Consider the following 22,652-nt stretch of genomic DNA (forward strand, 5'->3'; position numbering starts at 1 on the left):
GGCTGTTTCTGAGAGGAACGGACATAAAGAGTAAGGGAAAAAGCAAGGGGAAATGGGCAGAGCTCAACTACAGGAGTGGTGTGGTAGTGCACAGATTGCTGAGACTCAGAGAAAGAACACAGAGTGGCGATATAGACTTACAAACCAGCATGAAGTAATGACTTGATATTAGCAAAAGTCTTTACGAAGTACAGAATCACATAAAATAAATCGTACAAACAATAATCTATACCTAACAGAAGGAAAACTTCAAAATTTTAGAGGAAAAAAAATAAAATGTAAGTACATTAGGTAGGGAAAGTGAGCGTTCGTGTATTCAGTAAGATCTCGCAAACAACAGGCAACTCTATAAAAATTTAGCTTTATTTCGCTCCTGGTCGGATTTAGACTAAAATGCAAAACGTAGAGGGGTATCGAAGTAAGGCTATACTTTTATTTTGTAATATGAAGTGCACATCTAAGTGTTGTACTATTATACATGTATCTATGTATATATACATAAAAACTACAGCACAGCCTAGCATAGCACAGCACCACTGTTGGAACTTCAAAATTGTTGTTGTCTTGTTTCACTGAGCAGTCAGATAATCGCGGACACTCACAAACTTACTGAAAAACAAATAGTAGAATAGATGTGCGACGAAGATTAAATGGGTAAATGGGTGATAACTCTTCTCAAATAAATTTGGGGGAATTTTCACCCCCCTCCCCCCGCCCTTTCCAAATAAAAAAGCTTGGACTTCCTTGTCTCTATGAAGAAAGATTACCCCCCCCAAATTTTCGATTTTCAATTATTTACCCCCCCCCCCCCCCCACCCAATCAAAAAGCTTGGGCGCCCTTGATAGAGCCCCTAGATGCTAGAAACGTAGCCGCTAGTAATTGGATAAAAGAATAATTATTAAGAATTATAAATAGCTATGTCCATTTGGATATGCCCATTAAGGATGCCCGTTTATATGTATTCCTTTATCTTTGGGACAACTTTTTATTATACTATTTAAACTACCATTTGTTACATGACATTTCTTGTTGGGGAATCGTTTTAGTGCAAAAACACTGATGCAAATTTGATAAAAATTTTAACTTAGTTATAAAAAAGGCTTTTTAGCAAGATTTAAAAGTTATCTCCACTTATAAACGTTTCATTTACAAATAATTGTCTAAAATAATATATATTTAAAGAAAACAAGTCACTAAATTCAACACTAATTTTAAAAAAGGAAAATAATAATAGCACAACAACTTTTTTGAAAAATAAGTTGCGCGAAAAAGATGTATATCGTCTTTGTTTAGATTTTTCTAGCAGACAGAAAAAAATTTGTTATTATCCCCCCTCTTCCCCTTTAACGTCCCGTTAAATATTGCCCTTTACAGACGAATTTAAATATGAATTTTCAAAAAATACAAATCTTGAATATTCAAATGTAGTTTTAGTCAAAACTTTAAAAATTTTTTTTGGAACAAACTGTAAAATATACTCTTTTGTCAATAAAGGGGAAAATCTAACCAATTACACCCAAGCTAAGTTTGTTAGCGCTGGGATTGGCCAGATTTCTTTTTCTAGTCGTTGTTGCAGAGAGACATGGACTCCGTTCTAGTCTAACAACTTTGAAGCCTACCCCACGTTGGGTACTCGCCTCTCATTGGACAATTTCTAATTGCTTTTTTCCTATTGGTCAATTTCGAGAATGAATTCAGCTTTTGGAAGATTTATTTTTTCCAACCATATATGCATTATACCATATTTTGGTCTAAAAACTAAATTTTTATGAATATAAAGTTAATTTTTTTGAAAAAATAAAACATCATAGTTTTCATTAAATCTTGAAATCTTAAGAGTTGAATATTTTGACTTTTATGTTATTAGAAAAAAAATTCGTATCAAATTTAAAAAATCTTCACAAAAAAAAGACGAAAAGTAGTTATGAATCTTTTTTCAGTCCAAATTTTTCAACACTTTTTTTTTGGTATTCTGAAGCTTATAGTAGGTTAGATTTTAAATTCTTTCTATGGTAAAAAAGATGTGGTATTAAATATTGTGTATAGTTGGCAGCCTGTCTGGTGCCGGCAAGAGAATACCTTCTCACTCACTTAGCTTTACTTTACATTATACATATACATATATACAGTTGAAACTATGCTTCCATGCCATACACAGTTAAGCAAGAGTGTCGCAAAATTTTATATTTGAAAGTGTTTAAATGTTTTTATTTATTTATTATGTGATTTCATCTATTTTTAAGATTTTTATTTATTATTATCTTATATTTTAATATTTAGTGACAATTCACCCCCAAAAAGCTGCTAAAAGTTGAAAGATATGATATTTTCTTAACCAAAAATAAATAAAATAAAAATCTTTTTCTTTTTTACATTTCTCCATTGAAAATATATAATACTGAAAAGGACATTATATTTGTTATTAAATTTTGTCTATTTGGGTGTTTTAATGACGGTATTTATTGTATTTTTTATTCTATTATTTTATTATTAGAATATTATTGTTTGCAAGTGAAATTAAAATTAATTTGATTTAGTTAAATAATGTTGAGATTCCTTTAAATTCTTTTAATCTATATCAATGATTTAAAGAAATAAAAGCTATTAAGAAGTGATTTATTTTTGCAGATATATATATCCATCAAGAGAAAAATTACTGTATGAGTAAATAAATAAAAAAAGTGATAAAAAAAATAGTGGAAACAATATATATAATATATTAAGATGAAGTGAAATCTTATTGTGTACTGCATGTACTGTAATTTTCTAGTGATGTACTGCTAGTGTACATTCTTGTACTTGTTCACACCCCACAGTTCCCCCCCACAGCCCTACACTGCACAGCCTACAAATGATGTACCCGGGGCCCTCGAGGCACCCCGTGGACCCCAGAGGGGTAAGTTTACCTAACCTTTTCTCTAGTTTTTGCAACATTTTTAACGATAGATTTGCTCAGGACTAATATTAATCATCCATAGATGTCCAAGGGTAGTGGTAAAGGGGTGTTTTCTCACCTTAAATTTAAAAATAAAACACTTTAGATTACACTCCTCAAGCCAGTATAACCCCTCCTTTTAAAACCCCCTCAAAATAAAAAGCTTGGACGTCCCTGCAATTATCTTTTATTTAATTCTTCTAACAAACTGTTATTTATTTTCTTAATTTCTATATTTCAAAACTTTAATGTTAATATTTAAATAAAAAGCGTGGCATGTAAAATACAAATTCAATATTGCTAAATATGTGCAAAAATCTTTTTGTTTAGTTAAAATATTAAACATTTTTTTTCTTTATAAGAGGTTTTAGATTTTGAGATTATAACTTGACCCTCAAATTTAAAAATCCTTAATCCTATTAAAGAAATTAATGTATATTTTCGGTTTTGATTTAGCTATAAGGCTATGTGTTCGATAATGTTAATGATTAATAAATATAATTAAAATGAAGGCAAACGTAATGTTTTTTTTTAAGTTTTTTTATTCCAACATTACTCAATATATTTAAAGTTTGCTCAACTACCTTTTTTTTCATTGAGATAAAATGTTATTAGATCTGGATTATTCTAATCCCCCCGCCCCCAAATGCACTGTGCATTAATCCTCTTACCAAAATTTTCCCTACACCATTCCCTCCCATTATTTATTTCTTTTATCCCCCCCCCCCCCCTCCCTTGTTTCCACTCCTCCCATTTTTCTTTTATTCCTTTTAGTCTGTAGATTGTAACATACAACAGTGAGTATTGAATAGATATTGTTAAGCTGGTAATACCATCTATTTAGTCCCCCCCCCCGCCACCCCCCTTTATTTTCAAAACTCAAATTATTCCCTCTTTTTAATATCTCTTCTGCCCCGCCCCCTTATTTCCATTTGAACATAATTTTCTTGAAAATCAGATAACACCTTTTCTACGATGTCCTGTAGTCGCCTGGTTAAAAGATTTCAATCTCAATTACCATCCTTACCCCCCCACCCCTTCCTTTCCAATTTACTACCCTTAATTTTTGTATTTAAAGTTGGGGGGAGGGGGTATTCCCTAAATAATACCCCCCAAAACACCATGTACCCCTGACAATTAAACCCTCCCACTTTGGCTAGTAATTAGCTCTGGACCGAGAGAGAGAGCGGCTTTACACAGCTTTTCTTTTTACTTTTTATATTGGCTCTATATGCTTTGTATTAAACATTAATCCTTATGCAAATATACAATTCTAATAGTAATAATAAGTGCTTAGCAATGTTTATTGCCCACTAGTGCATAATATAATATTAAATAATATAACATGCATACAACCCTTACAGTCTTCATACCTCCCGGCTATTATGTATATTTAATAGTTAAGATCACAATATTTAAGGACTGTATACTACATACATGGCCATAATTTGTAAAGGGGGGGGGCGAAAGTGACACTTTTTGAAACCAAAACTAAAAGTCAACAAAGGAACTCAACTAAAAAAAGAGTTACAGGTCTGAGATTTTGCATGGCAGTTGCTTTATAGTGGTAAAAAATGGAACTGTGAAGAAACGGCGGCGCAACCGCCGAAAACCGCCGTTTCCCGCCGAAATTTTTTTGCCTTTTCTCGGCGGTTTTCGGCGGTTGCGACGCCGTTTCTTCACAGTTCCATATTGTATCCCTATAAAGCAACTGCCATGCAAAATGTCAGACCTGTAACTCTTTTTTTAGTTGAGTTCCTTTGACTTTTAGTTTTGGTTTCAAAAAGTGTCACTTTCGCCCCCCCCCTTATATTTATTATTTCTACATAGATCTTTGCTTGTTATATGCATATGTTTATATTATATACTTAATACATATGAGTGTATGTTGAGGGATCCTTTAGGCCAGTTTTGCGGTGAGATTTTGTGGTTCCTGTGGTCGTAAGGAACCCAGAATTGTGGTTTTACCCCTTTAGATACCCCCCCCCCCCTCTCTCTGAATTCACTATGTGTGTCGTCACTTTAAGTAATCTTGCTGTGGTAACATTTTGACCCCCCGTTTCACAGGGAATTGGCGTGGGACGGTTGAGAAATTTGGTGTGTTTATAAGATTGATCAAGGATAAAAAATATTATTACTGCTATAAAGTTTAATATTTAACTAGGCATTTATTTTTTATTTGAAACAACTTAAAACTCACAAAACCTCTTATTTTAATTTTTATGTTTTCAAACTAAAATAAAAACATACCTATTATAAAAGTTACAAGGGGTTGTTATTGCTGCACTACTTATTAGAATACATGTTCTTGTTATATTATTGTATTGAACAAAAACATCAATCATTTTAAAAGTGTTTTGGGCTATTTAAACCTTATTTAAGGGCTGTTAATATTTAACTAATGATTTAATAGATTAATCCCTAGAGAAAATTGGGCTAATAAGGTGAATACAAAAACTTTTCATTATAAATATGTTTTAAATCAATTCAATTATGTTATGAATAGAATTTTTAAGCTTTAGAAAACAAAAAGTGTCAAGAAAAAAATATTAGATATGAAAATATATTTTAAGTACTCAAATAGAATTAATTCATTAGTAAATAATCTTTATTCAAATCCTTTAATGTTTACAAAGTTTACTTAAATGTTATTGGTAGAACTTGGCTGATAAAGTTGGTTAATTCTTAGTTTTTGAATTTTCCCAAATTTTACACTTTGAATGTTCCATGTTTTCTTCTTTTTTTATGTTATATTAAGCATGACATTTTATTTATTTTCCTTTTTTTTAGTTTCCAGGTGGCGGGCCGCCTGGAGGGCTGCCAGGCCTGCCCGGATTGCCCGGAGGCCTCGGACCACGACTAGACATGCCGCCTGTAAGTTTGGCGGCCAGTATAGCCGGCAGCCGCCAAGAGCATTTGATGTCTTTAGCCGCCAGCAGCGCGGCCGCGGCTCAGGCTGCTGCTATGAGTTCGGCCGCCTCTGCCATGCAATCCCAACAAGAAAAGTCCGGCATGACAAATGTAATTTTTATTTTATTTTGTTTATTTAGTTTTTTTTTATTATTTTTTTGAAGAGCTTTGCTTTTATCATAGCTAAGATTTATTTATATCTTATTTGTTTAATACATTCCTTTCAATTCAATGTTGAAGTTTATTTATAGAGTTCACTATTCTATACAAAAAATGGTTCAAAAATAGTCTAAAATAAAACTAATGGTAAAATAATAATACACATTTAATTAAGAACTATACAGATAATATTTTATGTACTTAGTTTGAAGAATTAGAAAAGCTAACGAGTTTGCTAATTGTCATTATGGAGTATAATCTGTCCTAGACTTTTTAATACCTAAACAAATGGCAAATACTGCTGCTATGACAGAAGGATGACCTTATTTTAAGAATTACATAAAACTTATTTGATTTATTTGTATTTAGGGCGGCCCTGGAGGCTCTATGAAACTGGGCATAACCGAGACCTGTGAAAGAATAAAGGAAGAATTCAACTTTATCCAGAACCAATATCACTCACTCAAGTTGGAATGTGAAAAGTTGGCCCAGGAGAAAACAGAAATGCAACGGCATTATGTTATGGTAATTTTCATTTCTTTTGCTTTATGTAACTAGTGGCTTTGCACTTAGTTCCTATACTCCTTATAGCCTAAAACCTGCCATTGACCTAAATTATTCTTTCCTGAAATTTAAGGAACAAATAATCCAGCCGTTTTCTAGATCTTACACATAGACGGAAATAAGTTTCTGGTTTATAATGCAGAATGTAACATGCCGTACATTTATTAATATGCCGTTAAACTTCATTAAACTTCTATTTATTGTAAAATGCTTAAATCTCATGCCTTTCTTGTTGTCATTGATACATTATTACTTGGATGTTACACCAGCTTTCATGTTCTCTAATAAAGTCACCCCATTTATCCCCTGCGATCCTACTGGATAAACGAACTGATTAATAAATGACTTCAATGTTGGCATCTTAAATTGACAATTTTTCTGCTGTCATAATATCAACATGTATCCTATATCCATGTTGTAGTTTCTATAGAATATTTAACCTGTCCTCGATATAACACCAAAATGCATTAAGATACCTATCCCCCAAAATTGATTTAAAATTCTTTCCCTTTGCAAAATGCTGTTTTTGCCACAATAAAAAGGTCAAACTCAAAATTGTTAAGGACAATTAGGGCCAAAATAAATAAGTTATTTTTGCACAGTAACAGCTTTTAAGGCAAATAAAAATGTTTTTCTTTTTTTTTTTCAACAGCACTTCAGTTTTAAATGTTGTATTTTTTTGCTTTACAGCTTAAGTTACTAGATATTTTGACCATTTAGTGCTTGACAATAAATAAGTCTTTAAAAAGTATTAAAATGCTCACAATACAACATTTAAAGAAAGGGAAGAAACTATAATTACTAAAAACCTATAGCTACCATGTAACTAAATTTGTATAATAACAATGACACTAAAACTGCTAATATCTTTAACTGTTCTCCCATCTACTGTGTAGTTCTTATTTGTATTTAAATTGATATTTATAATTTAGTACTATGAGATGTCTTACGGGCTGAACGTTGAGATGCACAAACAGACTGAAATATGTAAAAGATTGGATGCCATCATCAGACAAGTTCTTCCATTCCTGTCAGGAGAGGTAAGCCAGGGAGGGTGGGAACATTGGGCTGTTTATATAACTAGTTCCCAAAGTTTTATAATAACATTTTCGTATTCGTTGGCCCATTAACTTACAGAAGGGGTAATTTTGTTTCGACATTGGGATGTACATCGATAAATCAGTCATTGTCTTATCCCTTTAGACCCCTGGAGGTAAGAACTAGGAAAACTGAGCAATATTGCTTAAATTTTTTAACTAAACTAAACTAAAATACACGAAAAAAAGCATTCAACATTTCCAACTGACTGACACGTTTTTCTTAGGGTGATATTTACCCCCTCAGTAATTTCTTCAATCATGTTAACTTTTTTTTAAAATTCTTGAGATAAAGCAGCAATATATATAGCTGTGTTTTTCTGTGTTAATTAAAAGTATTGAGGTGGATTCTTAAAAATTATAGCATCGGCTCTAGGGTACTCATACTATCTACCTTTAATTAAAGATTTCTTTTAAAATATGTCTTTAAATCATAAGCCATATTATTCAATAATATAAAAATTTAGACGATTCTTTCAATGATTTTGATAGTTTTTTCATTCTATACATTGATTGTTTGATTAGCCATAGAAACTTATGGATTGGACCTACATAAGTACAAGTAGTCTATAGACGATTGTCCAATTCCGTTTTTAAGAATCCATCTGTGGTGTGTATAAAAACAAGTTAAAGTTAAGTGGATTGACCAATTCCAAAGATAAAGTTTAAAAATAACTTCTTGTCACTTTAGAAAAATTTAAAATACAAAACCAATAAAAATGTATTTGTTTTATTAATCACTTTTTACATTAAAGATAAAGGATTTTTTTTAAGTGTGATGAAATGTTTGTTTATTATCGTAACTCTTGTGTTCGATTTTAAGTTCGTCTTTTGTAAATTTAATTATTTTAGCATCAACAACAAGTAGCCGTGGCTGTAGAGAGAGCGAAACAAATTACAATGGCTGAATTAAATGCTGTAATGCAGGTAAGAATGCTTTGGATTTGCGCGAAGCGTACTCAAAATATCTTTTGGAATCATTTTGCATTTTATAGAAAGGATATTTTTATTACATTTTTCAACAAATTAACAACGAGTGGTGGTCAAGGGGGGGGGGGGAAGTTCTGACACATTTGCGTAAACCTGGTGTATAGGCTTCATCTTTAGACTGAGAGGATAGGTTATTAGGGATAAAATCATTCTTATATGGTAAATTTCCCCCAGATTTAAGATTTTTTGGATAGGCCTCCAGGTTCCGGAGCTCCAGGCCTCCAGGTGGTCTCTCTACAGGTAAAAATGAAAAAAAAAAAAATTTTTTAAGAGTTAGATGTCAGCTTATGAGACAAAATATGTATGTTTTTTCTTCAAATATGTGAATAACAATCAAAAAGAAGCATATTTTGTTTTATAAGTTAACCTCTAACTCTTCAAAAAAAAATCTTATTTTTAATTTTTACCTGTACAGAGACCACCTGGAGGCCTGGAGCTCCGGAACCTGGAGGCCTATCCAAAAAAGCTTAAATCTGGGGGAAATTTATCATATAAGAATGATTTTATCCCTAATAACCTATCCTCTCAGTCCAAAGATAAAGCCTATACACCAGGTTTACGCAAATGTGTCAGAAATTCCCCCCCCCTTGATTCATCAGATTTGGTGACATGATATAGACGTATAGACATGCCATAATATTACGTAGCTTCGCTACAAAACAGAAATACCTTGTACCTCGGTTGAAATAATAATGATATTTCAATCACTCAAATCATAATAATCCAGTGAGAATTTCAGAAAGGCTGATAGAATTTCAAAGAGGACTATCCACGAACAAGAGCACGTGATTCTAAGTACCTTCCAGCATTGATCCTGAGTATTTTCTTTCAAAATATAATAGGTCACTATTAATAATTAATATATTGACGAGAAAATTTATGTTTCACCACTTCAAGTTGAAGAAAAGTAAAAAAATGTTCAGGTTTTTTAGTCAAAATTCTATCAAACGTTTTGTTGAGTTCGGGGTGTCTTTAATTGTCCATGTTGTCAAATGATAAAAATTAAAAAAAGTTAAAAGCATATTTACTATATCTCATAAGTATGTTTAAATTAATGCTAGTATGGATTAATTTACAATCAATATAACACGAGTATTCGCATATGTATCATCAAATATCCATTTTATTAAAAGAATTAGCTTCATAAAAGTTTTCAAAATCAATTAAAATACCTAAAAAAATATGGTGAAACATAAATTTTCTCGTTAATACATCAATGATATATGGTGACCTATTATATTCTGGAAGAAAATACTTAGGATCAATGCTGGAAGGTACTTAGAATCATGTGCTCCCGTTCGTGGATAGTCCCCTTTATGTATTTAGGGAGAGAAATTATGAAAGGGTTACAGGAATTTTAGGTTGGGTTTTTAAAGTTCTTGGGGGTGTTAAAAATAACATGAAATAGAATATGGATTAGCCGAGAAATGTGCTGTGATTTTTAGACTTCAGTAATGGCCTATTTGACATGGGGAATTTTAGGTGGGGGGAATATATACAACAATTTTGGGTATGAGAAGATTTGACATGTGTTATTTATGGGATGAATCGAGTCAGTAAAGAAGTTGGGGGGGGGGGGATATATACATGGATTTGTCAAACAAACATCTGCCACTATCTTTCCTTCCTTATTTTAGTAGCGAAACTATAGTACTCTATGGGTAACTAGTTGGTATTCTATAATGTCAAGCATTTAAGTAGATACGTAAAATGTTAAGATCTCGTTGGTTAAACATTTGTTGATAACTTAATGTCACTTAATCTGAGCTCTAGTCTAAGGGGTTCTTTCAAAATTGATAATAGAGCTTGTTTTTGCTGCGCTACTTATTATCTTAGCTCCTAACTGTCCTTGTTGCTTCTATAATCAATATTATTATATGTGTAGATTAATATATATGAATTTAGTCCAATATACATTATAATGTATTCAATTTTAGTGGTGTATTAGACACACACACATACACAAAACACACATGCACACACATACACACACACACACATATTTACACAGAATAACTGAAGGGTTGAAGTTCAAATAAAGGGAACATTTATGTCTTTTGGTGTGTTGTGTATGTGTGTTGTTTGTATGAGATGGTGTTAATGTGCAGAATTCTAATAAGCTACCGCTCTCATTTTCAAACTATTTTTTTCATGCAAATATTTTTTAATGCCCTATCTTGAATGAGGACATAGTTTTATTTTGCAAAAAAATAAAATCTTTGCAAAGGAGATCTATTATAATATACATGTAAATCAAGGTCGGTCTGTCTGTTTGTCTGTAACAAACGTTCTTGCTAGCCGCTGGATTTGATTTTTCTCTATAAAGTAAAAAACATTATTTTATATTTTAAATTTTTTTTCAGCAAGCAGCTGGTGGACCTGGAGGACTTCCAGGTGTTCCTCCCGGAGCCCCCGGCCTACCGCCCTCCCTCGCCGGCCTTCAAGGCATGCCACCTTCCAGCGCCGCTGGTTTATTGAGCCTTGCCGGTCATGGTATTATGCCACCGACGTCAATCCAGCAGCTAATGGCCCGCCACGGGGCGGAAATGAAGGAGGATAAGAGTCCGTTGGCCGCTATGGAGGAACGGCTCAAGCATTCATCATCCGCATCCCCTGCTAGCAGGTATGCCAACATTCTATGTTAGAGCATCTTCTTATGTGTTAAAAAGATTATCCTATTCTAAACTTTTTATCTGTTTGTTTGTCATTCCTCTCCTGTCTCAATTTAAAATAGATTAAATCGTTAATAACTACTAAATCAAAATGTAAATGAAATTAGAGAAATTAGAAAAAACATGTATATTCTAAGAAAATATAAAATGTCAGATAGTGGGTCTACATTTTGACATATGTGAAAATCTTTGCTGAATTACAGGGATATAACAATTGAGAATAACTTAATTTCCAACTAGAAAATATGTGAAATTCTCTCTCTTAGACAGAATGTAAATACTTAAGAGAATTGTGTAGATTCATTTATTTTTCATTGACAGATGACTCCCACTCCAAATCTTAAGATTATTGAACATTTCAATATAATCTAGATAAAACTATCTACCCAATTGAAAATAAAAAAATTCTAATCGATTTTCTTTTTAGTCGAGACCCGCGGGAAGGACGTGATGGTCTAGGTCGCCCCAGATCTCCTATTTCTGCCAGATCACCCATCAGAGCATCAACACCTAACGATGAAATGGCAGCTAAACGATTAAAAACCGATGATATTAGAAAATCTGGACATGTAAGTTTTAAATCTTTTTTATTACTATTTTAAAAGTACTTTTTCATACCTATCATCTATTATCACTTTAGTACAAATTAAACTTTTGTTGTATCATTTTTTCTCCTTTTTAAAAGATAAATAATCCTTAGATTAATTTACTTATTTCTTTTCCTTTTCATATTATTTTAAGTTTTCCTGTTAAATTCCCTTTATTCATCTGGTGGACCAAACTCCCCCTCCCTTATTTTTTTTTAAAACCTGTTTTTAAGTTTCTTTGGGGAGTAATTTGGTAAGAAGCTCTTTACTATAAACTTAACCTCATAGGATTTTTGACTGGTCCACTAGTAGGTAGAGGGTTATATCCGCTCTCCCCCATTCCTTTTCAAGATTCCTTACAAATCCTTTTATTTTCAGCAGAATTATTTTGATTATCTTAATCAAATTAAGGAGAGTGACAGCGGAGACAAATCTGACGGTGACCTTGTTGTTGACGTTGGCAATGAAGACGAGTCTGGACGGCCCCAAATGAACGGGGACCACAGGGGCGAGAATGGTGCCCCGCCGGGGCCGGATAGAAGGGATAGGCCACCATCAAATATGTCATCTTCGTCCAGAAGCACACCCTCATTAAGACACAAGGTATGAACCCATTTACATAATGTATAATATGCATCTAAAGTATTCATAAGGAATAGTTATTTTTCTGATCATATTATAGACACCTTTCTGCGGATAGTAAAATAAAAAATTATAAAGTATAAATACTTTTAAATCAATTTCAATTATCATTTTAATTCCTTTTTATTATTTGCATGTCTCTAAGGACCTCTTAAACAATAGTCTTCAAAAATTTAATTTTGTCATGAAAAACTTATCTTAGATTTAAAATATTTTACTTTACAGGATGGTGATAAGCCCGGAACCCCCGGCAGCAAACCTCAAACCCCCAACGACATTCCCATGGGGCAGAAGGTGCCCACACCTCCCCGAGGGCCCCCACATGGTCCCCCCATTCCTGGGGTGGGCCTACCTCCCGGCCCCTACCCCGGATATCCCGGCCTCGGCCCACGGCCACCCGGTGACCCATTGGGATATCCGCCACCACCCCCCGGTGCTCAAGGCTATCCCCCACGCCCGCCTATGATTGGGCCGCCTCATGGTCCTCCTGGTGCTGGGCCACTTCCTCCGGGACCCCATGATCCACATCCTAACCCTCGGGTGCCCTCGTCTGCTGCCAATGGAATGACAAATGGTGTTGGCCTAAGTGGTCCTTCAACTAAACCGTAAGTTTTTTTTTGTGCTCAACCCAGTTAAACCCATATATTTTAAATTAAGTTACTTTTTTGAATATAACATTGGTACCTAGGTATTGTTGCCTTGCTTTTAGGAAAAAATATATTAATATATTATTAAACGAATACAGAGCCTCTGAACTGGATGCTAGGGGTGATGTCACTAGTTAATGTATAAAATAATAATTAAGAATATCTTTTCTAATCCATGTTTTTTTATTAACCTCGACATTTCCAATATGAATTCTATCAATATTAAGATAAAAACGCACTGCTTAGCATTTTCATTCTAATTACATCAATCATTTTTCTACTGAATTTTCTATCCAAAATATTTATTTTTAGATAAAAAAAATTCCAAAGTATTATTTTGATGTATTTTTTTCAGATCCTATTCATTCCACGTTGGCGGTGACAATCAGCTGCAGCCTGTTAGCTTCCCGCCAGACGCGCTGACCGCGCCCGGCATACCTCGGCACGCCCGCCAGATCAACACGCTTTCACACGGCGAAGTGGTGTGTGCGGTGGCCATGTCGAATCCCACGAAATATGTTTACACCGGTGGCAAGGGTTGTGTCAAAGTTTGGGATATAACCCAGCCAAACACAAAAACTTGTATTAGCCAGCTAGATTGTCTACAACGAGAAAATTATATTCGGTCAATTAAACTGCTGCCGGACGGCCGTACTTTAGTAGTTGGCGGCGAGGCGAGCAATCTTTCCATATGGGATCTTGCCTCGCCTTCGCCTAGAATCAAGGCTGAGATGCCAAGTTCTGCCCCGGCGTGCTATGCCCTTGCTATTAGTCCAGACTCCAAGCTGTGCTTCAGCTGTTGTAGCGATGGTAATATCGCCGTTTGGGACCTGCACAATCAAACTCAAATCCGCCAATTCCAGGGCCACACCGATGGCGCTAGTTGTATTGATATATCCTCAGATGGAACCAAACTGTGGACCGGAGGTCTGGACAACACAGTAAGATCCTGGGACCTGAGAGAAGGAAGACAGCTTCAGCAGCATGACTTTAGCTCCCAGATATTCTGTCTGGGATATTGTCCTACTGGAGACTGGTTGGCTGTAGGAATGGAGAATTCTAATGTGGAGGTGCTTCACTGTTCTAAACCTGACAAATATCAGCTCCACCTCCATGAATCCTGTGTCCTCTCACTTAAATTTGCCAACTCTGGAAAGTGGTTTGTCTCAACGGGCAAGGATAATCTCATGAACGCCTGGAGGACACCATATGGAGCCTCAATTTTTGTTTCTAAGGAAACCTCTTCTGTCTTGAGTTGTGACATCAGCACTGATGATAAATATATTGTAACTGGTTCAGGAGATAAGAAAGCAACTCTTTATGAAATCATGTATTAAAAACACAAGAAATGAAGTGAAAAATTAAGAAGAATATATATTATAAAAACACAAAGTTACCAGTATTTTAAAAATATGATTATGATCAATGAAAAAACATAACAAGTGAGGTTGATTGTAGTAGAGCTGTGAAAATACAAAATATTTATATTAACAAAACAACAAAAAAGTTATTAATAAAATGTAATAAGATTATAAGACGTTGTGCATTTTAATTGTACATGTATAGAAAAACTTGTTGTGCAACTGCGTGCATGTCAAAATTGGCCTAATTACCCTGTATTATCTCAAACCAATGGTTCTTAAATAAAGATTTAATCAAATATAGTTGAAGCACAAAAAAAGTGTTAATTAAACACAAATTATAGCATTTAGATGCCTTAAAAATATCCATAATTAGTAGGGTTGGCAATCCGAATCCGGCATCCGCCCAATTTTTGGCCAATTTTGGAATCCGAATCCGGAATCCGTTCTTTAATAGCGGATTCGGATTCTTAATTGGTAGGCTAAAATTAGCGTCTTGAGTTTTTTCTTTCTACTCACCCTTTTTTGAAGGCAAAGATTATAATTATATATATCTTTTAAATCTGGTTCAATTCTCGGAAGTGAATTATAGAAAAAACCAAGAACATTAATTTTTATTACATATGTAGCACTTAAAGGGGGGGGGGGGGCGAAAGTGACACTTTTTGTAACCAAAACTAAAAGTCAACAAAGGAACTCAACTAAAAAAAGAGTTACAGGTCTGAGATTTTGCATGGCAGTTGCTTTATAGGGGTACAATATGGAACTGTGAAGAAACGGCGGCGCAACCGCCGAAAACCGCCGTTTCCCGCCAAATTTTTTTTTGCCTTTTCTCGGCGGTTTTCGGCGGTTGCGCCGCCGTTTTTCACAGTTCCATATTGTACCCTTATAAAGCAACTGCCATGCAAAATGTCAGACCTGTAACTCTTTTTTAGTTGAGTTCCTTTGACTTTTAGTTTTGGTTTCAAAAAGTGTCACTTTCGCCCCCCCCCCTTTTTAAATTTTTTTAAAAGCCTTTTAAAATATTGCTAGAATCCAAATCCGGAATCCGCTAGAATCCGCCATTTTTTGGACGGATTCTTGTAAGAATTCGAATCCGGTCAAAAAATTTGACGGATTGCCATCCCTAGATGGTTCATTATTGTTCCATTAATAAAAAAAATAAGAATCTAGTTTATTCTTAAAAGTTCTGTTTTAAAGATTGAAATTTAAAGTTATTGACTCTCGCTGCGATTTGTTAATAATCATATTTTCTCAAAACTTACTATTTTACATGAAGTATACGACCCTTATCATTAATTATGTTTATTATTATTAAATATATTTGTTACCTACACAAAGTTTTATTCCTACTGAATAATGGAATTATAATTATTATAATATAATGTTTGTAATTTCAAAACATAAATAATAAGTTTAATGACTTTGTTTTATTACTTTGCTTCTGGAGATTAATGAATAAAGCCATGTATCATTTATATTTTTTGTGTTGCTTAATTTATCATTTGTAAAGATTTTTTTTACATCTACAAGGTATCTCCATTCGTTTTATAGTCTTTTAGTCAATCCTTTTTAATTTTTAAATGGCAATTCCCCTGACAATGAGGAACAATATTACAAGCAAAGCCTCTCTACAATAAAGTTTTGTCGATACTAAGCAAAGGGGTAGTTTCACGAAAGGCATTTGAACTTATTTAAGTGAACTGCATATTTTTTCCTGCTTATGGTTAAACTACATTTATATGGCATATATTTGAAAGAATTTCAATTTTCTACCACGTAGTTTTTAAAATATCACGTCTTGAAAATCGTCTTTTTAAATTGCATATATCACAAAAAGACGATTTTCAAGTCTTGATATTTTCAAAACTATGTGGTAGAAAATTGAAATTCTTTCAAATATATGCCATATATAAATATAGTTAAACCCATCAACTAGCAAAAAATATGCGGTTCACGAAATTAAGTTCAAAGCATTTCGTGAAACTACCCCTTTCCTAATATTATCCGCATCTTTGGTTATGTATTTGTTTGTTAGAGCTTTGCGCTTCATGGTATTTTGATCCTTGTTGTATCCCATAGTTAAAAAGTAATCATTTTCTTATTATTGACTTGATTGTGTTACATATATTAAACATAAATGACAAAATATAAATTAACGGTAAGGCGTAATAAATAGTCCTAGCTTGAAAGAAAGTAAAAGTTATTTTTATTACCTAGTATATAAGGTTTTCTACTTAACATATAAAGCTTGGTTTTATGTAGAACGATAGTTTTCCGCGGATACTGAAATGAAAAATTATAAGATCAACCAGTTTTGTCAGACACAAGGGGCCCGGGTAACAAAACTGGCCTTAATTTCATGATTTTCATTTCGATATTCGTGGAAAACTGTCCGTAATACGATGCTAATCATAATTTTTCATACTCAGGCTAAGAACTGGGTTTGCTCTAGCGGATATTAATCGGTTTCAAAGCCATACCTGAAAAATGACTAATTAATGTTGGTTTCAAAAAATATTGAAGAAATTTTTTTTTCTTCAAAACTAGGTATTCAATAGTTTATTTTGAAGTTGATTCTTTATTCCTAGGACCTAACTACTTATATTTTTTGTTAAAGTGCTTTTCAGATATTAAAATGTTTAAGCTTTAAATAAGCGAAGTTTCAGAAAAAAATAGTGAATTGTAGGGTACTTAAAACCAAAGGGCTGCAGGTTTTTAAGGCAATTCTGTTTTTAACATAACATGAAAGATAAAGGATTATTTGAATTATCTGTAGAAGTAATTTTTGGGCTTACTGAGATCTTAGGAGCCGCTATTAGTCTTCAAAGTGTCAAGAGATATTTTGTCCCAAAAATTGCATTGTCGTTTGCTTAAACCCCAACAGCCATAATTCATCCCAAAGTTCTAAAACTTTTAACTCTTGAAAGTCAGAGGTCAGACAATATTGTTATTAAAAATTATGAACACCTTTTTTTCCTTTTCTAGTGTGGCTTTGAAACCGATTTTAATCCGCTGGATTAGACAAGGTTCTCAACCATACTGAAAAATAATGTATAGCATCTGAGCTGGATCTTTAAATCATTTCAATGGTGCGCCAAATCGGGTAGAGTCAACTTTCCACCAATGAGAGCACAGCATTTTACGAAATGCCGCACTGTGATTGGCTGAAATTCGGCGCAACTCGATTTGGCGCACCATTGAAATGATTTAAAGATCCAGCTCTGGAGAATATTTCAATTGCTATGTAAGATAGGCATCTGATTGTTTGGTGTAGATTCCCAATACCTAAGCAGAAAAAAAATAACTTTTCTCACTAAATACAGGAACATACATACAGTTTTTTTCATATTTTAGTATTTTGAATATTTCATTTCTCATAACCTAAGATTGCATCTTATTTCTTATATTTATCTGGCTTCGCTTCTTATGGACACTATCATTAATCCTTGAAATTTAAATTTTAATTGATTTAAGCTGTTACACAGATATTGATGTACAAATATACTTTTTACCGCTTGAGTAAGCCTCTTAGTTGCAAACTTTTAAAATTAAATTTAAAGTCAAACATTTTGTTAAAATAGTTAATGCTTTTCATGCTGCTAACTTGGTTAAAGAATTTTCCTATTCTAAGACGGAAATCATGCATTAAAGTTGTCACAAAATAAAATGTTAGGATTGGATACAAGTTTACAAGAAAGTCTTGTATAACCACCATAGTTGTGTGCAAATTTTTATAAAAGTTTGCAAAATCAACATTCAGAAATTTGAAAACTTATATATATACCAGAATTTGACTACATGGGATTTTCAGCTAAGAAAAGTAAGAGGGAGATAAGAATTTTATGATTTTTACAAAATGTTTCTACGCAAACATATATATTCTGCTATTATCTTGAAAAAGGGGTTATAATACTAGGGAAGGGGGAAACAAATTAAGGAAAGGGTAATTGGGGTGTATAGGTAAATGGCAGAGAAACAATGGGTTTCCATGAGAAGATAATATGCCATGGCTTGGGGGCTTCAAAGCACCAAAGATTGGGGTAAAGATTTTTAATGTTTTTGGTTGGTAGAAAAAATAGAGGGGTGAGAGAGATTGGCAAAGGAAGGGAAATTTTTATCACCGCCCCCCTTTTCAACTCTTGAAAAGGTTGAGAATGGTCCCCTTATTTTCGTGCTTAAAAAATTGTAGAGATAGATGGGAGAGAATGAGAGAGAGAGAAATGGCTGGTTCTAAAACATATAATGATAATACTGTAAGATGCTTTCTAACTGAAATTGTATTGTGTTCTTTCTATTAAAGTAGCTATAAAACCTACCTAAAAGTAAAGGGGCATGCATCGCGGCGGTTTAGTTCATTACCCGCTAGAACGAACAAAGAAGTCACGTGATCAATCCACAAGAGTTTCCTTCTGAAACGCCAGGGGGCACACAGATAGCAATAGAAGGAAGGGAGAGATTTAGTTAGGGGTATCGAAAAAAAGTAGGAAGGGGGGGGGGGGTTACAGGGTTTTGTGTATTACATCTTATCTCCCGGCTAGATCTTGATGTTTCGCATATTTTCTTTTCACTCTTATAAACCTTGTAGAATAATCATTTTCCAACCCACGTGAGTTATTTTCACGGGCTTTAGCCAATCACAATCCTCCAATTCTAATTTGACCAATGAGAGCTCAGATATTTGTAAAACAGCTGTTGGGACAGCTTAATGTAGTTTTACCCACGTTGGTTGTTAGCTGAATTAGTGCAGTAACTGTGGTATAGATGTCACACTCAAACTGTTCCTAATTAATTTTCAACTTTTCTGCAAAGTTTTGATTGTTCTTTTACCAAATATATATGTATTAAAATCATTGTTGATATACTCTTTAGCTTCACTCATTTTTAAAATAAATTGCACATTTTGTAAAAAATAAACTTAAAAATAACATTTTCAAAAATTTTCATCTATTGCTTGTATTGAATCTTAAATGTATTTTTTTTATAAATCCATCAATGATTGATTTAGTTAAATATTGTGGTCAACTAAATATTATTATGAAAAATAACAAAAATTTATAAGTATTGATATTATGAAAATATTCATGAAATAATGGGCAAATTTAATGAATTGTATTTAAAATCTTAATAATTTTGCATTAAGATTATTTTATTATAAATAATTGTACTTATTTTCTTTCAAAAAGGGCAAATTTAACCTATAGATGTCCCTTGTGTTGAAGTAAAATTAAATACCCACGTTGGCTGGAAACTTTCCACCAATGAGAGCACAGCATTTTGTGAAATTCCGCGCTGTGATTGGCTGAAATTGCAATAGTTTTGTCCACCCACGTGGGGTCCTAAGTGGTGATTACTAAGCTGTTAAATTAGTGATTAGATGGTTATTATAAGAAGGTTTGGCCCTCACACACACTCATCTCATGAGTTTCCAGTGTGTTGAGACATCAATCCTTTACACTTGATGTGTTCATAGGTCCGCACAAGCACAGACAGAGACATGTATTGGTAAAATAGATTATTTCAACAGGACAGACAATGATTAAACCACAGATAAAAGTCACTAACCCTCAATTTGATCCTTTCTCAGTTATTCAGTTGCCTTAATTTACTGATACTGTACTATAATATTTGTATTTCCAGTGATATAATTTGTTTTTAAGAAAATATGTCTTAATCCTTATTATTAAAAGGGGCCAGGCAAAGGCAAGCATAATAAAACTTGAGCCAAACTAAAATAAAGGATTTCTTGCTATTAACTATTTGGTAAATAAATTATGTTGTGTATATGCGAATTGATTTCATTTCCCACTTCCCTTCACACAATCCAAAGTTTACACTAAGTATACAATTAATAAGTAATACTGCAGTGTAAATAGGAAAAAGGAAAAAGCTTGGCTCATTTAACTGTATGAATATTAAAAACTGATTTATTAGGAACCTAGGGAATTTATATTAAGAATTGATTGTGTTTTTTTTTCTATGAAAATGTGTTGAAGCTTTTCATATAATAACAACAATTAATTTTCTCCAAACCTCTTAAACTTTTCACACAATTTGATAGTTTGTCAACATTTTTTAGAGTCTTGCTGTTTAAATTTTTTAAGTGCAGGTACTCTACAATGAAAGTATGTCTGTCTGTCACTATATCATAATTACTAGCGGTTTCGCTCCTTGCCTCTAGGGGCTTTGCCCCAAGAGGTAATTAAAAAAAAATGTAGTACATGTGGTGGATCTTCATCATATGCATTATCAAAAAAAAAAATTTAGGATCCTCATCTTAATCATATTATAATTATACATCATCAAAAAAAATAAGAAAAAAAGAAAATGAGGGGGAAATTATCATTTTTGGGGGGGTTGGGGGTGTCCCACCCCCCAAGAAAATAGCTTAAAACCACCACAGGACCAATAGGTGTATACCCTGAAGAGTAGAATCCGATCGGTTCAGTTGTTACCGAGATCTTAAGCTTCAGACGGACGGACAGACAGACATCAAGCAACTTTGTATTATAGAGGATAAATTTATTTACTTGTGATTCATTAATTATTGTGGGATATCTTGCTGTTTTAATTAAAAAGAAAGTTTTTTATATCCTGGTGTTAGGATATCGTATTGGAGAATTTCAAATAGTTGATTATGTTAGAATAACCAATTATTGGAAAAGATATTTCTTTTCAGGGAAATGATCATTCATACTATGTTCTAAAGTATTAGAAAAGGGAAGGTTTATTTATTGACCCTGGTCAGGATTTTAGCTAAAAAGCACATAGGAATTCTATCCCCAAAATGCTTTCTGGGATTAGGTTTGATGAGTACCTATTAATATTAGGTTTTGACATACAAGTACATTTTGTTCTAAGATCCTTTTTTTTAGAATAATTATATTGCTGTTTGTATTAGCAAATATGAAATAATATATTCTGTAGGACAAAAATTTAAGTTGAACATGGCTTCTAGAATGTTCTGGCATGCATTACCTACCTCGCAGCAGAGAGAGAGAAAGAGAAGGATGCCATCCTACTGTGTGATCAATTTGCATGCCTACAGACAACTTCATTTACATTTACCATTCATACTCACACAAGCTGTAAAGGATTTGGAAGTTGAATCTGAAACTAAGAATATTTGGTTAAAACATAACATACAACTTCCTAGTATGTTTTTTGATACCGATTGATATCCGCTGGATTAGAACCGGTTCTCCGTTATACTTAAAAATCATGAATAGCATCATATTACAAACAATTTTCCATGAATATTAAAATAATATTAAGGCCTGGGCTATCAAAACCGGTCTTAATCTTACACTTTTTCATTTTTATATCCGTGGAAAGCTGTCTATGATAGGATGCTATAATTAACTATTTTCAGCAAATAAAAAAAAACAGTTTTACTCTTACTTTTTGTAAGCAATTCAATAACCTACATTTACTATATTATATAGGATTTCTGTATGTTTACTAATATGGACCTAAAGTACAACAACTTTTAGGAAAGTTTAGTATTTGTTTAAGTCTTATTTTAGAACAGTTCTTTTAATTGAAAGTATTTGCTGATTTAACTCACTTACCCTTGATAGAAATTAACCATTAATATCTCGTTTTTTTTTTATAAAAAACTACCCACGTCAATATAGAAAATAAGATATCAATGATTAATTTCTGACAGAAGTACATGGCTTAAATTGGCCATTACTTTTAATTTAAGAAAAAACACTACAATTACAAATACCGTTTCAATGCTAAAATTTACCTACAGAGTAGGTTTCTCTCTTCGTGATTCAATAACTCCAGGAGAGAGAGAGTGCTGTAAGGTTTATTATATTGTTCTGTGCAATTATCATTAGAGCTTCATTATATTTAAGAGCCAAATAGAAAGTTGTATTTGATATGACTACCAACTACTCATAATTATCTTGAAAGGGCTCGGCATCCGCCAATGACAAGGCTGCAAAATTATTTTTAGAAATGGCTCAACTGTAGATGCGGCTGGAGGAAAAAATGGAGAAAATAACTACAGTACAATTTTATTAACTGCAATTCTTTCGTTGCAAATTATGTAAAAAATAAGATATGCTTTGCTGCTC

At 33.2% G+C, this 22,652-nt stretch overlaps 1 protein-coding gene across 5 annotated transcripts; it reads left to right on the forward strand.

The window, feature by feature from the left end:
- Positions 1 to 2,627: 2,627 nt before the first annotated feature.
- LOC145311999 (protein groucho-like) lies at positions 2,628 to 16,043 on the forward strand. 5 transcript variants are annotated; one of them, XM_080151075.1, is made up of 11 exons: positions 2,628 to 2,897; positions 5,727 to 5,957; positions 6,375 to 6,530; positions 7,502 to 7,609; positions 8,519 to 8,593; positions 11,020 to 11,279; positions 11,756 to 11,897; positions 12,294 to 12,518; positions 12,783 to 13,162; positions 13,560 to 14,945; positions 15,696 to 16,043. In XM_080151075.1, the coding sequence occupies exons 1-10, from the start codon at positions 2,853 to 2,855 to the stop codon at positions 14,539 to 14,541; spliced, it is 2,604 nt and encodes an 867-aa protein (XP_080007201.1). In that variant the 5' UTR covers positions 2,628 to 2,852; the 3' UTR covers positions 14,542 to 14,945; positions 15,696 to 16,043. The 5 variants fall into 5 exon arrangements, with proteins under 5 accessions (XP_080007201.1, XP_080007200.1, XP_080007204.1 ...); XM_080151074.1 differs by having other exon boundaries at positions 13,560 to 14,940; XM_080151078.1 differs by having other exon boundaries at positions 12,327 to 12,518.
- Positions 16,044 to 22,652: the final 6,609 nt, after the last annotated feature.

This window comes from Acartia tonsa, chromosome 2, assembly GCF_053477335.1.
Source record: "Acartia tonsa isolate MP-2025a chromosome 2, ASM5347733v1, whole genome shotgun sequence".
NCBI lineage: Eukaryota > Metazoa > Arthropoda > Copepoda > Calanoida > Acartiidae > Acartia > Acartia tonsa.

Bases quoted from the DNA above. Each gene is read 5' to 3' on its own strand.
- LOC145311999 (XM_080151075.1), top strand. From the start codon at position 2,853: ATGATGTACCCGGGGCCCTCGAGGCACCCCGTGGACCCCAGAGGG. The intron at 6,531-7,501 runs GTAATTTTCATT...TTTATAATTTAG, and splicing joins TGCAACGGCATTATGTTATG to TACTATGAGATGTCTTACGG. The intron at 11,280-11,755 runs GTATGCCAACAT...TTTTCTTTTTAG, and splicing joins TCCGCATCCCCTGCTAGCAG to TCGAGACCCGCGGGAAGGAC.